Genomic DNA, 16,771 nt, shown 5'->3' on the forward strand with positions numbered 1-16,771 from the left:
AGCAGTGGAAGCATTTGAGGAGAATATTCTATCCCTCTGTGCCCAGGCAGCAGCATTGCTGTAAGTGAGGCCTGAAAGCCAGTGTTGCCAGTTCTTGTGAGAGAAACAAGCAACCAGCCCTATGAAAACAAACAAGCCTAAAAGAGACCAATAGGCAACCCACCACACTGTATTACAGAGGCCACATGTAAACAGTATAAGTAAAGTGGCGGTGTTTTGTACGGATGTGTTAATAAAAAATAAAATTGTCCTGCTTAGCCACGTGGTGACCCAAAAGCCCAGCACCAAGTCCAGTCTTCTTCCACCTGATACGGTGCCAGTAACAAACCCAGAAAACTTGGTTACATTACTAATTAAATGCAATCGCCATCAGACTTCTGCCTGAATGATTCAAGACCCCAAAGTGACCTGCATGTGCACACAACAGAAGAAGACGTCACACAGCAGCAGATACCGGTGCCTCTGTGTTGTCGAGCAATGGGAGCCGACAATATTAAGATCACTTCAAAAGAAGAAGAAGAAGGGTAAGAAGAAAACAGCACAGCTATTAACAACGTTTTTTTATGGAGCCTGCTACTGTTGTAAATAAGTCTGCGTGGATGTGAAGGGAAACCCAGAACAGTAACGTAAACGACGGATGAATTATTTTGCTAATGTTGTTATCGTACTTACAGGTATCGAAACCCAACATACTGGAAGCTAACCAATCCGAACTTAGCGAGAATGATAATGCGATGAACGAAAAGTTATTTCCATAATTATCGCCTCCACAATTAGCGCAACTGTGCCCACCACTGAATGCAGTAATGCAGAATGAAATAATTTCATAACAGCTGAAATATATGCTACTTTATTGATTTTTACAATAGAATAAATTTGGATCAAATGGGTACGGACCCAACATGTTCTGTTTTGAGATGCAAGTTTTACATGACACAAACCCTACAACTAACAATACACCAACAAGGCCATCCAAGTATATGACAACAGACACCAATGTAAATAACCATCTGATAAAAAAAAACATTCAAATGTTTTCCTCCTAATGTTTGAATGAACCACCTTACATTTATTTTTAGGTTGACAGACTAGCAGTTGGTTTGGGGAAAACTAATTGATGTGTTTCCAAACAAGTTTTCTAAGAAACTACTAAGAAAATGCTAACCGTCCCTTTAAGGGTCAACCATCCCCTTAAATGTCAACCAGTTTCCTTGTTTTAACCTCGGGACTTCTGGTGAAATCTAAAGTGTATCATTATATTTTTTACATACAATAGGTTGAGTTTAAAGAAGTCCACAATTTTCCAAATAAAATGATTTATTGCTAATGTACAGTGCCTTGAAAAACAATTTATACCCTTCAAACCTTTTCACATGTTGGTACGTTGCATTGACTAACATTAAATACATTTTATTGGGATTTTATATGACATCCTGACACAAACAGTGACACAATAGTTAATCGCAAGGAAAATAATGCATTGCTTTCTTTATTTAACTTTGATACAAATCAAAAATTAAATTTTTGTCCTACATGTAAAGTAAATGGAAAGAGCATGGCACTACTGCAAACTTACCAGAACATGTTGTCCACCTAAACAGACAGGGTATCAAAGAAGCTGCCAAGAGGCCCGTGTTAAGTCTGGAGGAGCTGCAGAAATCCACGGCTTAGTTTGGAGAATCTGTCAACTGGACAACTATTAGTCATTCACTCCAGCATTACTATATTTACGGAAGAGGGTCAAATAACGAGCCATTGTTGAAAGAAAGCTACAATAAGTCTTGTTCTCCCCTACATAGGACAAAGACACAAACATGGAAAAATGAATTCTGGTCAGATAAGATTAAAAGGTGTCATAAAAGTGGCACTGCACATAAACCAGAGCACACATGAAAAACACATGTGCTCAAAACACCAAAAAAATTATAATGCTTATTTTCATTGAGCACCGGAAGTGCTCTCTGTTGGTGGGTATGTGGACAGGGCGAATAATGGGGGGGGAATCAGAAGCTGCAAAGTACTTGAGGCTGGGGCAGGGGTTTCCCTCCCAGATGGACAACATCAACAAAACCAGAACTGCAAAGAGAGCATTTGGGTCAAAGCATATGTTAATGTATGTTACCATTGTTGGAACAACTTACTGTAGTCAAAGCCCATACCTAAATCTAATTGAGACTGCATGGCAAGACTTGAAAACTGATCATCACAGACACTCCATCAAATCCAACTGAGCCTGAGCTACAGTATTTTGCCATTTTTGCAAACAATACTTAAAAAAAAATAAACACTGTAAGGAAAATATTCCAAAGGATTTGCAGGTGTAATTGGAGCGTGAGCAGATTCCTCCGAAGTGTCAGGCTGAATACAAATACATGCCACACTTTACAGATTCCAAATGGTTAAACAAACTGAAAACTGTGCATCATTTTCATTTCACTTCACAATTAGGCACTACTTTGTATTCCTCTGTTACATAAAATCTAAAAAAAATGTGTGGTTGTGGCATCAGAAAATGTGAAAAGGTTTGAATAGTGTTGCAAGAAACTGTGCTGAATATGCAATGTTTGTGTCGGTAAGAGTCACCCTATAGCTGCTCGACACATTTAGCCAACCCAGTGATGTCAAAACAGTTCAACATTTCATTTGGCTTCATGAATATCAAATAAAATATGCTGATGTGTGGTTTCCTGTTGTGTTGTCTCATTTTACTTTCTGAACTGCTTGTTTTTCCCACATTTGCGTTAACTCTTTCTGTTTGGTAGGTTTCATTATTTCTCATGCAAGCTTGTAGCATTTATAGTTTTATTGCAGAACAAATCCAGTGCAAATTAAAGTTACAGTGAATTATTAATGTCCATGGCTCAGTGCCGATGACTATTAATGTGTACTGGAACCAACAAATAAAAATCCATGCAGACTAACCTCCGTGGCAAAATCCGACAGACAAACAACCGTTTCTGCACTTTACTTCTTCTGAAAACTTGTACGAATCACAGCAAACCTAGCAGAGCTTTCTATGAGTCAGTGACCCGCTGGCCCTCATCCAAAAGATGGGCTTTTGGGACATTTGTTCTCAGTGACATATGCCAGTATTACTGCTCCAAGTGTTAGCAAATGCCTTTACTGCCACCCTACCTGTTGCAGTGAACAGAGCAGAGGACACACATTGCTTCCAAATGGCTCTGGAGCTGACATTAAAGGCATGGCCCAAAACCTGGCTGATTTCTGAACACCGTATTGATTACTGCGATGCTGACGGCTGAGGCAAGATTAACAATATTCTTAACATTAATTAAAACCCTCACTGTGAGAGAACAGATGGCCAAGCCCATTAATCTGCTGTAAGGCTCTTACTGCCACCACACACATCTTAATCAGGCCGTGATCTGCATTAATCACCTGACTTAAGTGGCAAACAAGTATCACTCGAGTGTTAGCCTTGCTTTTGTTTGTGGCTCGACCCCTGCTGCCCTCGCAGTGATGTATTGATTGGGAAAATATTTTTGACAAGAGTGGATGAGGTTTATTACTGGATCTGTACAAAGATGAACTGATCCACCTGTATTCCTGCTCGTTTTATTCATGACGTCCGCTCCAGACAATCGTATTTTACCACCAGCTGTTAGTTTAAAGCCTTTTTGCAACTCAAAGTGGGGAGTGTGAGACATTTGATAAGATTTAGGCGTAATCCACTTAGTGGCAAACAACTAATTTGGCTGATAATTCTGCATCACCCTCTGACTCCACATTGCCATACAGTCTTGGATTTCAACACCCAGCCAGCATGAGACCATTGAGCTGAAGGCTTTGTGTGTCTGCAGATAGTTTAAAAAAAGTGTCTGATGTTTGGTCCCCTGCTGGTCTCTTTTCAGAATGGGCTAGAATTTTTTAAAAAGCACAAATATGAGAAAAGAGGACAAATAAACATTTCCAGGAAAAATAACAAGCTGTTGTGTTTGACTTTTGCTTTTAACCCCACATGATAAAGAATGTGCAGCATTATGTAGCACAAGAGGGTCTCATCCTGCTGAGATTGATGACTTGAGTTGGATTTTGCCCTTTATGTGGTCTGATGGGATATTCTGTGATATACTTCACAAAAATAAAAAATAAAAAGGTTTTCACATTACAACCGTAATGTGTTTTATAATGTTTTTTTGTGATGGCCTGACACAACGTGATGCGTAGTGGCAAAATGATAGTATTATTTATTATTATTTGACACAAGAAAAATCAAAAGTGTGGCCTCTTTTTGTTTTTAGACCCCTTTACTATGTAGCTAAATGACTTCAGAAGTCATATTATTACTAAATAGTCAAAATGTGTGTAAAATCATCCGAGTATAAATTCAGGTGTGCTGTTTAGTCTAAAGCATTTTTTGTACTTTCTTTACTTCTCTATACCTTCTCTGTACTGCAAGTCACCTTTGTGAAACATGGTGATGGTCGCATCAATCTGTGGCGCTCCACTTTTTTTCACTAGGTACAAGGAAGCTGGTCTGAATTAATGGGAAGCTTGATGAGCTAAATTCAGGGACATTGTAGAAGAAAACCTGTTAGAGGCAGGAAAACACTGGGCCAGAGGTTAGCCTTCTAGCAGGACAGCATCTCTAAAAGATACAGCCAGAGCTCAAAGGGATGGTGCAGATCAAAGCGGAGTAATGTGATTTATTGGCCTAAAGTCCAGACCTAAATCTAATTAAGGATTAGTGAAAAGACTTGAAAATTGATGTTCTTAGGCATTCTCCAACCAGTCTGAAAGAAACATTGGCAGACATTTCAGTTTGTATGTGCAAAACTTGTAAAGACATAACCCAAAAGAATTGTAGCTGCAATTGCAACAAAATGTGATTCTACAAAGTATTATCTGAGGGGGAGTTGAATAAAAAAAAACACTTTTTTTATTAGAAAAATATTTTAAAAATCCTGTACCGTTTCCTTTTCATTTCCCAACTATACACTTTGTTTCAATCTGTCACAAAAAATCCAAGTTAAACGTATTGACATTTGACAATATGTGAAAAAACTCAAGGTTGTTGCAAGGCACTGTAACAAAAGGAAATGTTCTTTTTTTTTTAATTGGTGCTCATGGACTTGAGAACAAACTGTAAGTATCCACTTCTGCTGTTATGCCATCCCACTGAAGCTTGCTCCAAATTCAATATGGAAATGCCTTAGCTTAAGCTCTAAATTGGCCTGCTCTTCTACATTGTTTGAGCATTTTGTTATTGTTTTTTTTCTGTAATTCTGCCTCATAGCCCTGCCAATTACAGCAGACGCTTGTGTTTGAAATAGAAAATATTTTATTTCATTTTCTTACATTTAGCCCACAAACAAAATTGAGCTGCTCTAACGTTTTAAACATGGCTGTGCAGAGCTCATCGTCGTCTCCAGCCCTCATGGGTGTCTTTGGTCTCTCGGGGGTCGTCGGTGTGTGCATTTTTACACCTTTCTGTATGCACCCACATGGGGGGGCTCAGACAGACTTAACCTAAACTTTTGTGAGGTGTCAAGAGCTTCTTTGAAGAGCCACAAAGGGCTTTTAATCAGCAGAAGCTAATCAGCCATATGGTTGACAAAGGTCTGGTTGACTCTGGTTGATAGCTCTTCTGCTATCTCTAGGAAAGCTCTTTCTGACGTGTGTGCATGTGTGTGCTTGTGATTATGCAATATAAGTGGAAATCATTTCAGTCTTCGCTCTTTAAACTTCCAAGGCTGCTGTTACAAAACTATGCAGAAAGAAGTAAATTAAGTGCAACTGGGTTTTTATTACAGCACAGATGATCTTGATTAGGCTGGCAGGTTTTCCTGCTAACTAAGAGCCACAATCATATCCTGTGTGCAATTAACATTGTGGGTGTCCAAAACACAACACTAATCAAATCACTTTTGTCTGCCTTCATGAGTTTTTCTCAACTACGCCGCACAGGAAATTCCTCCTCCACTATTTGCTGAGATGAGACGGTGTCTGCAGCTGCTCATTAGAAAAAGAGACTCATGCTTATAATTTATGCTTAATACAATTCATCCTTATGCATGGAGTTTGCGAGGGATGTTTGGAGGAAGTGAGCATAATTTTGGGGAAAAATATTGATAGAAAAAACATATCTATATTTTTTTTTTTTTGGAAAGTTGTGATGGTCTTAAAATAATTTTTTGTAAACTGTTAGGATGATGTGCAAATTCATAGCTTGCTTTGATAAGAATGAAATAAAGACAGTATGTCTTAATGTTAAATGTGTGGGGGAAAAAATCCTTAAAATAAACACATATTTTATTGATGTAGGAAAATCTCACAGTCAATACATGTAAAAAAAAAAAAACATCTAACCTTTGATTACATTTTTTCAGGGAGAATGAAATTCTGTATAATATTATGATTATTTTTTTAACAACATTCACTGATGGTGAAGTGTTGGTTGCTCTAACAGCCATTTAGAAATGTAATTGAAGTGTATTTTAAATTTCTACTTTACTTTTTTTATTTGATAAGAGTTTATAGAAACCCTAATTAGTGATGCAGGACTTTTTCTTTTGTGGGGGAAAAAAACATGACGAGACATAAAAGGCCATTTCTTTCAGCCAGCGGGCTGTAGACCAGACAAGTGCCCATATTTATCTTGTCAGCACCCACAGTTAAGAGGATGTTAAGGAGGGTAAAAAGAAAAAACAATCTCCAAAGCTCAATGTTAGAAAACTGCAGCAATGAGTGGCAACTTGTGGTCACCATGTCCCCATAACAAACAAAAAACAGTATCTGCATTTACCAGAGTGGTTTGGGAGTCGTGTTAGGAAAAAAAAAATGTTTTACTGTCTAAACATCACAAACATGAACTGAGGGGTGTTTCTGAGTGTTACATACACATTCCTCCTGATGCACAGAAGTGTTGGGATAAAATTAACGACACATGCCAAGCACAATACTTTTTCTCCTGATCTGTCTGGGAAATATTCTGTCAGCGGCGCTTCATAACTGTGTTATGAGCGACTTGGTCACAGAGGAGGTGCCACTGACTGAGGGTGAAGCAATCTCCGGCTGCCATTTCTCTTTTATAAAAACTAAATAAACGTTATTTCTGGTGAAACCCAGAAATGGCCGTGTTTTCCGTGCACAGTCTGTTCCACTTGAATGTTTTCTAACACTTTTTTAGATTAAAATGTGTGTTGTTTCTGTCCAGCAGCAAGGTGTACATTTTATTTACAAAAGGGCTAATACTTTTTAGTGTGAGTTTTTGCTACTGCAATTACAGATGAATTTATTTAAAACATTTTTACACATCTTTCCCATGGGTGCAATCAAGTTGATTGGTATCTCTGTAAACACATTTTCTTCTAGCAGCAAGACTTGGTAAAGGGACCGGCTGACGAATGTGCTCTTTTACACCACCTTCTGTGCTTTTACATGGTTGTTCCTTTGCACCGATATACTTATAGCATGCCACAGATTTTTGGCTCTTGTATACCAAATGTATGCTTTCATGATCCTCCTGTAATTTGTAGACCATCCATTAAATGCCTCCAATCCAAAAATTGAATTGGTATTGTAGCTCATTTTGCATGAATTACTTACCTCCATGAGGGGTATTATTTTGCAAAACTGGCCTTTTTTTCTTCCTTTTTTTGTCCTTCATCACTGAAATAGGTTTCAGAATAACCTTAGCCTTAAGACAGACTTTGCTCCTTACACACTTTTAAGGGCTTTTAGGAACTGCTCTTATGGAAACGTGTCTGCCTTTTTAGCAGATAGTGGAATGTCTTTAGTTTAGATGGTACAATTCTGTGAGTCCTTCCCTGAATTTTAACATCTATCTTATCTCAAATTAAAATTTTACTTGAAACGAGGTTTGCTTTTTTTAAATGACTTTGAATTAAACTTTTTAGATCAATTTTCTGTCTGTTTACATTTGTCTATTTTCTTTGGCACAGTTCTCTAAAACGGTTCTCTTCTAGCTCACTCAAAGAAGCAAAAAAAGCTAAAGGAAAAAAAAATAATACAGCCTAATATTTTATATGTGTAATTCATGTGGGTAACAAAACAGCTATTATCTGACTCCTCGAAGGCTCTGGAGATTATTTCCACAATATCCAAAATTCCTTCACTTGTCAAACTCGGAAGAGATTTAATCGTTATGCCTTGGAACATCTTTAAAATGATTCGGTCCTGAGGAGAGGGTAACATATTTTAGGATATTAGACATGTTATTTTTTCTGACAACTGGAAGTGTTTCAGTGCAGAACTGTGCCTGTTTTTAATGTTGTTCAGCCCAAGGCCCTGAGGGTAACTGCCCTTCAGCCTTGGTCTCTGCATGGAGAGGATTCTCTAAATCTTTTAATGATATTATGTGCCACAGATCATAAAATCCTCTGATGCTCCTGTCTTGACTTTTTGTTAAGCCTTCTGTTGGTATTTAATCTAAACATTTCCTCGGGTTTAATATTTGATACGTTGATTCATTGTTAAAGTGTCAAATAAACACTATGATAGTTATTAAATCTTTATTTATAAAGGCAGACTTATTGAGACACAAGTTCTCGTTTGGAGAGCTGTTATAGGGCTTAGTAAATTCAATGACCATTCCAGTCTGTTTTTATCTTACATTTTGTTCAAAAATCTAATCTTTTTTGTATGTGATCAGCTAATTTTAGACATGCTTATACGTTTATATACTGTGGGTACTGCTACAATATTTTGTTATAGAACGCCATATTACACTTGGATCAAAATGATAACATATGTCTATTCTTTCCCTATTTACTAGCCCTCTTTAATGATTGAATTTTAAACTTATTTTAAGTGTGAAAACATGCTGTGTAGTGCATATATTAGGTAATTATATGCCAGCAGCTAATTTGAAAAGTTTTAAACAGCATTACATCAGTAACGTCTTTGTAGATGATTTTTTTTTCACATTTTCCCTTTTTCTTATATCCACCAACTGTATGCTTTGTTGCGTTAGTGTAGTTTTGTGCCAAATTATTCTTAAAATGGGCAGTTTTAATACTGGGAATAGAAGTGATATTTAAGAACAAAAACATGCTATGTTTATAGGAAGTCGTATTTCACCCACCAACAAATTGTGAAAGAAGCTTTCAGCTACAGAACATGCTTTGTGAATTTAAACCAAACTCTTAATTAGGCTTCACCTAACAAGCCACTAACTGCAGGCATCCTTGTTGCATTTGTACTTTTCTTCTTCCACTTTCACTTAGCTGAAATATCCATGAATGCAAGCATCTAATTCTTGACTTCTTCTCTTTTTTTGTACATTTTCTACATACAATGCTATTTCCCACTTTATTTTTTAATGTTATTGTCATATTACACTGTAGTTTTGCAACTACAGCCTTTCTTTATTCTTCTTTTCCAACGTATTTATTTGACAGTTTTACATTAAAAATTTATATTTTCAAAGTGTTCCTTGGCATAACTAACCAAATGCATATTTCATCCACCTAGCATTTATACAAGTGTTTTAAATAATGTCACATCCATGACTTTTTTGGAGTTGGGGCCCTAGTTTTAGATTTTCAACATTTACTGTTTTCTACACGGCAACATTCAGAAAATACTGCTTTGCACCAAAAACTGTCCGAAGATGTTGAATTAAGTGTCTCATTTGGGGCTTATGGCTTGGTACATAATTCCAGAGTTATTTTATTTTTTGTTAAAGAAACTGGACTACACTTGATAATTTCTAGTGCAAATTCTTAAATATTAAAACTGGGGAGATGTCAGGTTTTTCCACTCTGTACAGATATTCTTTAAAACAGAGTTGAGTTTTGAGGCTCACAAAACCTGGATTCTAACTGTGAAATCCCTAATTGCCTCCTTAACAAAATAATCACCTCATACAAATATTAATAATAATCATCTTTATTAGTCATTGCAACTTTGCACATTCCAATTAAATTTATCCTCTGCATTTAATCAACCCCCTACTGAGCAGTGGGCTGCCACTGTGGGTGGTGCCCAGAGAGCATTCTGGGGCTAAGGGTCTTGCTCATGGGCTCAGAGTGGCAGTCTGTCAGTTTTGAACCAGGGACCTTGCAGTTTACCCTGAATACAAGCAGCCTGTTCTGACCACTGAGCCACCACTCCCCCAAAGCATATCAGAGATTGGGCCGACTTGGGCTGAGTTATTCTGCAAGGATTTAAACGTACTTTGAAACGCCGTTTGTAAAACCTTGACTAGCTCATTGTTTTTAAAATCTTTGTCTATCTGTTCATTTAAAATGGCATCATTAAGCACTAGGTGAGATATTTAGATGTAATGTCACATTACACTTAGATTTCGTAAAATATTCACTTTTATGTCAATTATCACAACGTCACTGTTATCTGACAGTTTCACACTTAAAAATAATGTTTTACAAGCCAAAACATAAGCTAAGGCATGCTTCACCCACTCAAGGTTTATGGAAGTGTTGAAAATAGCGCCACATTTTCTGACAGTGCTCCTTATGAATATAAACCATAAAAAAACTAACATTTCAAGAATGCAAAAGTAAAAATGCTTCTGATGTATTCGTCACAATCATAATTTCATTTTTAGTTTAGTTTTAAAACTCTATTTGCATTCGGCAGATAATAAGTCGACATGCATTTTAATTCATAGCATGACGTCTATGAATATTTAACTATTTTTATTTTATATTTTGTGCCTCCAGGACTTTTAAACTCTTGCACAGAGCCCTGATTCAGGGCTGTTGATACTTTCTACAACCCTGTGCCATTGTTAACTTTTGCAGCACTTCTTATAAATATCATGTCTCTGCTTCCTTCTCTCACTGGGTGACAACTCACCCAGTAAATCTTTCCAAAGCTTTTAACAGGTACCCCTGCACAGTAACGTTGTGTTCTTATTATCCTGCCCCCTCCCTCCCTCAAGCAATTTAGTTAGTTAATTAATTGCCACGTGCAGATTAAATTAAAGAAACCAGCGTCTGCCCGATTAAAAGCTCCACAATCAGTTTATCTAATGAGCCATTTGCACCCAAAACAATAAGCTGCAAATTGGTGCAGCGCCAAACCTTTCCTTTTGGTGCGACACTGGAAGGCCATTGGCCGACCGGGCGGGTGATTTGCATACACTGGGGTTTATAATCGCTCCGCAAACTCAGAGTTGAACTCAGACAGAAGTGCTGCCCCACTTATATCGTTAAATGACTGTTTTGGGACGATGAGCATGGCGTTTTTCGAGACTGCATGTGCGGGGCTTGTCTTCCTGCTTTTTTCCGTGTTTCCATGCGCAGTGGATTGCACAACTACAAGGTATTTCACCTTTGAAGAAGATGCACCCGGGACGGAGATAGGCAACTTATCCCAAGATTTAAAGATTGATCCGGCTGGTGACCTGGACACACCTTTCCGCTTCATGCAGGAGAGCAACGATTCAGTGATCCACATGCGGGAAAGTGACGGACTCCTGACCGTCGCACATTTGATCGATCGGGAGCAGCTGTGCCCCAGGTCCCCTCGCTGCTTCATCACCTTTGACATCGTGGCCCACTCCAGGGAGAAGTTTCAGCTCATCCATGTGGAGATCGAGGTGAAGGACATCAACGACCACGCTCCTTACTTCCCACTCAACGAAACGAGGCTGGAGATAGTTGAAAACGTCCCGCTGGAGTCAAGATTTCCGCTTCAGATCGCCCTCGATGAGGACGTGGGCGAAAACTATATTCAGAGCTACAACATTTCCCCCTGCAGTCATTTTGCTGTGGAAGTACGCGAGTTGGAGGACGGAGTGAAGTTTGCAGAGCTGGTGCTGGTGAGCGAGCTGGACAGGGAGGCGGAGGACACTTACACCATCCAGGTGACCGCGTCTGACGGGGGCGCACCTCCGAAGTCCGGCTCTATGACGGTGACCATCAAAGTGCTGGACTTTAACGACAACAGCCCGACCTTCGAGCACAGCTCGCTGAAAGTTGAGCTGAACGAAGATTCCCCGGTAGGTCACCGAGTACTCAAAGTGCACGCCTTCGACCCGGACCAGGGCGCCAACGGGGAAGTTGTGTATGCGTTCCCGGACGAGCTGTCACCGGAAGCGGCCCAAACTTTCCACGTCGACCCTTACACCGGAGACGTGACTCTGAAGGCGCTGGTTGACTTCGAGAAGCGGAAGTCGTACGAGCTGAGCATCAGAGCCTCGGATCAGGGGGAGAACTCTGTCCCGTCCACCTGCACGGTCGTGATCGAGGTCGTGGACGTGAACGACAACGCACCGGAGATCAGCATCAAGCCGATGACCTCCAGCAGCGACGCGGTGGCCTACATCACGGAAGCCGCGGCCGCCGAGAGCTTCGTGGCGCTGATCAGCACCTCGGACAGAGACTCGGGCTCCAACGGGTACGTGCGCGTCAGCCTGCTGGCGCACGAGCATTTCAGCCTGCAGCAGGCTTACGGGGACACCTTCATGATAGTTACCACCGCCACTCTGGACAGGGAGAAGATCCAAGAGTACAACCTGACCGTGGTGGCAGAGGATCTGGGGACTCCTCCGTACAAAACGGTCAGGCAGTACACAATCAGCGTAACGGACGAGAATGACAACCCCCCTCTTTTCAGCAAACCCGTGTATGAAGTTTCAGTTCTCGAGAACAACATTCCCGGCTCATATATCACCACGGTTGTTGCTCGAGATCCAGATACAGGAAAGAACGCAAAAGTTTCCTACAAACTCCTGGACTCTGAGATACCAGGAGGATCCCCAGTATCCACCTATGTTTCTGTAGACTCACTCTCGGGCTCCTTGTACACTTTGAGGTCGTTTGATTATGAGACGCTCCAGCAGATTGAGGTGGTTATCCAAGCAGAAGACAAAGGATCCCCCTCTCTCTCCAGCACCTCGATGATCCGGATCAGAGTCGTGGATCAGAATGACAACTATCCATACTTCACCTTCCCTCTCCTGCTGAATAACTCCGCTGATATCCCTCTTCCCTACAATGCCCCCGCAGGCTACCTTGCCCTTCATGTAGTGGCAGAAGATGCGGATGAGGGGGTGAACAGCGAGCTCTCCTACCAGATTGTGCAAGATGACCCAAAGCTGTTTACCATAAACAAAAACACCGGAGAGATTGCTTTGAGGCAATGGCTGACAGCCGAAATAGGGAAGGTGTTGGAAATTAAAGTCAGAGTCAGTGACAATGGCAGGGCCCCTCTCTCTAGCAGTGCCACTATCAGATTTGTGGTTTCAGACACAGAGCCCCCTGAAGACCAGGTTGTCATTGTTCTACGGTCAAGTGAGGAGGAAGGCTCCTTGTTCGATGGCTCACTAATCATCATCATCGTGCTCAGTGGGGGTTGTGCAGTCCTGCTAATTGCAATTGTGGCCGTCACCCTCACGTGCAAACTTAGCCGTGGGGGGAGAAGAAGCCGTGGCAGAAAGAGAGAGGTGTGCCAGGGCCTGTTCAACGGCAGGCCCCATCCTATGCTCAGCTCTGCAGAACCAAACATTTACACGGGCCAGCAGGGGTTCTTCCACGAGAGGACATCTTTGTCTCTGGATGATTCCTGCCTGTATGAGGAGAGGAGCAGAGACTCAGAATCGAAGGTGAGTCATCCAGTGTTTTTCCAGCATTTTTCATCTTTTTAGCTTCATGATGTTGCCTTGATCTGTGTGCCAGAAATGGAAACTAAGCTCTCTACTGTCACTCTGTTTGCACTCTTAGATCTTCCTGCCCTCCAAGCATTTCCAGCCAACGTCTGTCTGGCAAGGTGACAGATACTGCTTGCAAGTGAGGTAATTTCCTTTTTCATGTACTTTGTAGCAGTAAAACCTGAATGAAAAGAAATCACACTTTACTTATCATCCATGCATGCAGCTTATTGATAGTGGCATGTTTGCAGATGTAGGTTAGATGAGCTGCAAAGACCTAGTTTTTGCATATGAAAACACATCAATAATCAGCCTAATGCAGTGTTGTTGTGCCTCATGCTGTATTTTGTTGATTGCAGCGGCCTGAGCAACAATGACCAGCTGAGCGTGAAGGACAGTGGTAAAGGGGACAGTGACTTCAATGACAGTGACTCTGATATCAGCGGAGATGGAGGCAAGAAGAACTTCAGCACCTTCCAACCCAGAATAAAAAGTAAGTTTCAGAAAATTTACATCATTCTGGGGTTCCAACTTTGTCCCATTTTTCCAGATTTAAATAAATAAAAATATATATAATAATGTAATTTATCCATGCTGGCTTCATGGTTGGTTTGTCTTAAAGGGCATCATCTCAATTAACTTAAATAAGCTTCTTATTATTTACATTGATTATTTTGCTTTGAAAAAAAAGTTAAACATTTTGTTTGACATTTTAACCACATTGCCTTAAGTCTAGTTTGAGAATCTAAGGTCCAGTTTATTAATTTGATTTAATATGGTCTTGAACAAAAGTATTCATAACCATTTAACTTTTTTAGAAGTAGCAATTTCACAACAATTCAGGAATTTTATTTGGGGTTTTGTGTGACAACAACACAAGAGTTGTGGGTATTAGGGAAATTGGAGACAAGTGATACATACCAAGATTGTTTTACCAATAAAAAATACTGAGAGTAGTTTGGACTTTATCTCTTTACTCCAATCTTCACAAATGAAATGCAGCTTTTTTAGTGTATATGCAAAACACTATATATTGAGGAAAACTAACACTGCACTCCACCATGAATGCGCACCCACCATGACAGTATTAACTCAGGGGTGCTATATTTCAGAATTTCAGCAACACCTTTCAGATTTTTAGTTGCAAGATGTAAACAAATTAAGGTTGTGCATTATTTTCACTCCACCTTACAGTTATGCACTAGTTGGAGTTGGTCTGTCACGTGAAATCCCAAATAAAGTACATTAAGGTGTGACTGTAACGTCAATGTTTTGGAGGTTTCAACCAATCACTGTAAGGTATATAGACCCCAGTGCATAAAGTGTCTTGCAATCAAAACCCAAATACCGAAGGCAAATGTTAGGATGTGGCAAAACAAAGTAGCTGGTGACATTCACATATAAAACAATGAAATAGCATTATTTTCTGTTAAACCTTTTAGAAAATCTGAATAATTCATAGCTGCAGTGATGGTAAACTTTTTCCCCCCATATTTTCTTCCTTTCTACTAAGTCAGACCTGGAAAACAACAAAAAAAACTTTATTAATGTCCACCGACTTCTCAATACTACGTTAAAACAAAATGTCAACAAGCTGATATAAAAATATTTGATAATAATAATTAATGTTTATAACATAATATCTTACCTGGAGTTTTGTTTACCTCACTGTGTTTCAGGTGCTGGTAGCAGCAGCCTATCGAGGGACTGCCAAAGTGCCTACTGCGCGATACCACAGAGGAGCTACAGAAACTCCAGAGATAATGCCTACACAATAGGATTCTCCCCCATGCCTGTTTTCAACAATCCACACAGCTTAAGGAAGGACTGTGGATATGGCACAAACCAACCAAAACCAAGAAGCAACATGCAGACCTTTTCCAGATCCGGGACACTTCCTTCCTATTTCCCCCAGCAGCCGCATGAAGCTGGTGCAGGACAGTCCACGGCCCACAAGGAGATTTCCAACATTGTAACGGTGGCTACAGAATCAGAAGTTGCAACAATTTTTTAATAAATGTGCAGGTAATCTCATTTATCTGAACATTGAGGATGAAAATATGTAGAAGTTTGTGTCAATGTACATATTTGTTTATGAGGAAAATTATCATTATGGTAGAGCGTTTATAGGAGATGCACTGATCTGGCTTTTCCTGGCACACACAGATTTCTGGTTTTCTTCAACCTGTCTGTTTTGGTTTTGACAGATTCCCTTTTCTCCCTAATAATTATTAAACATAGAAGAGAAAAATGTGCTGCAGATTCTTTGATAGAGAGTAGTTATGCATCAATCAGAAAATAAAGATGTTACAAGCTTATCCCAATTTCTTTGGATTAAGGTATATGTCCCTAAGCCCTACATACATTTTATTAACCCTAAAAAGTGCATCAAAGTACATGATGTTTTCTTATGGGTTATAGACCCAAAAATTGTGGGATTTTGTGTGTTTTGATGTGTATATTGTAGATGGAGGGGGAAAAAAATCAAAATTTTCAGTATCTGACCCACTGATCACGATCAGAGCCAATCAAGGGAAAATTTACCAATTCCACTCTCTGGGAGTTTGAATGGTGCACCTCTTTCGTTTACTTCTGTTTCATTATTTAAACTTCAGTACGTTGTGTTCTGTGATGCTGTGTGTCTGTTCTTTTTTTATTGTCAAATAAAATTTCTGAATTCATTTAAAAACAAATTGCAGCTGAGCAGTTTTCTTAAATAACATAATGTGATTAAAATAAGTGAAACGTGACAAAGAATCCTTTTAATACAGAAACATTAGATGACGAAGATATGACACCACTGGGGAGGCCCTCCCTTGCTTTAATTTTTCATAAACATGCAGAACTCCTCCCTCAGTTTTGGATCTACATGATGAAAACTCCAGTCGGCGCTGATCAGATGTGCAATCCAAGCCTCCCTTCCATTACCTGGGAGACCTGCTTTGAAGACTCCAAGGTTGTTCTATTTGGCTTCTGGCATGCAAATGAGCAAAAAAATAAATAAAAAAAGATCTGGTGCTCCTGAAAAAAAAAAGTATAAAGCATTATCCCGACAGAAAAAAAAAAATCTTGCTGGTGTGCTGTCATATCAACGGCTGTCCTTTTAAAATAATTTTCATCACTGTACACAACACAGCACCATGTATTAGGCTGTCTGACAAATTCCTGCCT

The 16,771-nt window shown here is 39.7% G+C and overlaps 1 protein-coding gene across 1 annotated transcript; it reads left to right on the top strand.

Annotated features, from left to right (window-relative positions):
* The first annotated feature begins 11,103 nt into the window (after positions 1 to 11,103).
* pcdh8 (protocadherin 8) lies at positions 11,104 to 16,084 on the top strand. The gene is made up of 4 exons (XM_012873201.3): positions 11,104 to 13,555; positions 13,674 to 13,744; positions 13,960 to 14,093; positions 15,280 to 16,084. Exons 1-4 carry the CDS (start codon positions 11,180 to 11,182, stop codon positions 15,612 to 15,614), a joined length of 2,916 nt encoding a protein of 971 aa, XP_012728655.2. The 5' UTR covers positions 11,104 to 11,179; the 3' UTR covers positions 15,615 to 16,084.
* The last annotated feature ends 687 nt before the right edge of the window (positions 16,085 to 16,771 follow it).

The sequence above is a fragment of the Fundulus heteroclitus genome, unplaced genomic scaffold, assembly GCF_011125445.2.
Source record: "Fundulus heteroclitus isolate FHET01 unplaced genomic scaffold, MU-UCD_Fhet_4.1 scaffold_168, whole genome shotgun sequence".
NCBI classification, from domain to species: Eukaryota; Metazoa; Chordata; class Actinopteri; order Cyprinodontiformes; family Fundulidae; genus Fundulus; species Fundulus heteroclitus.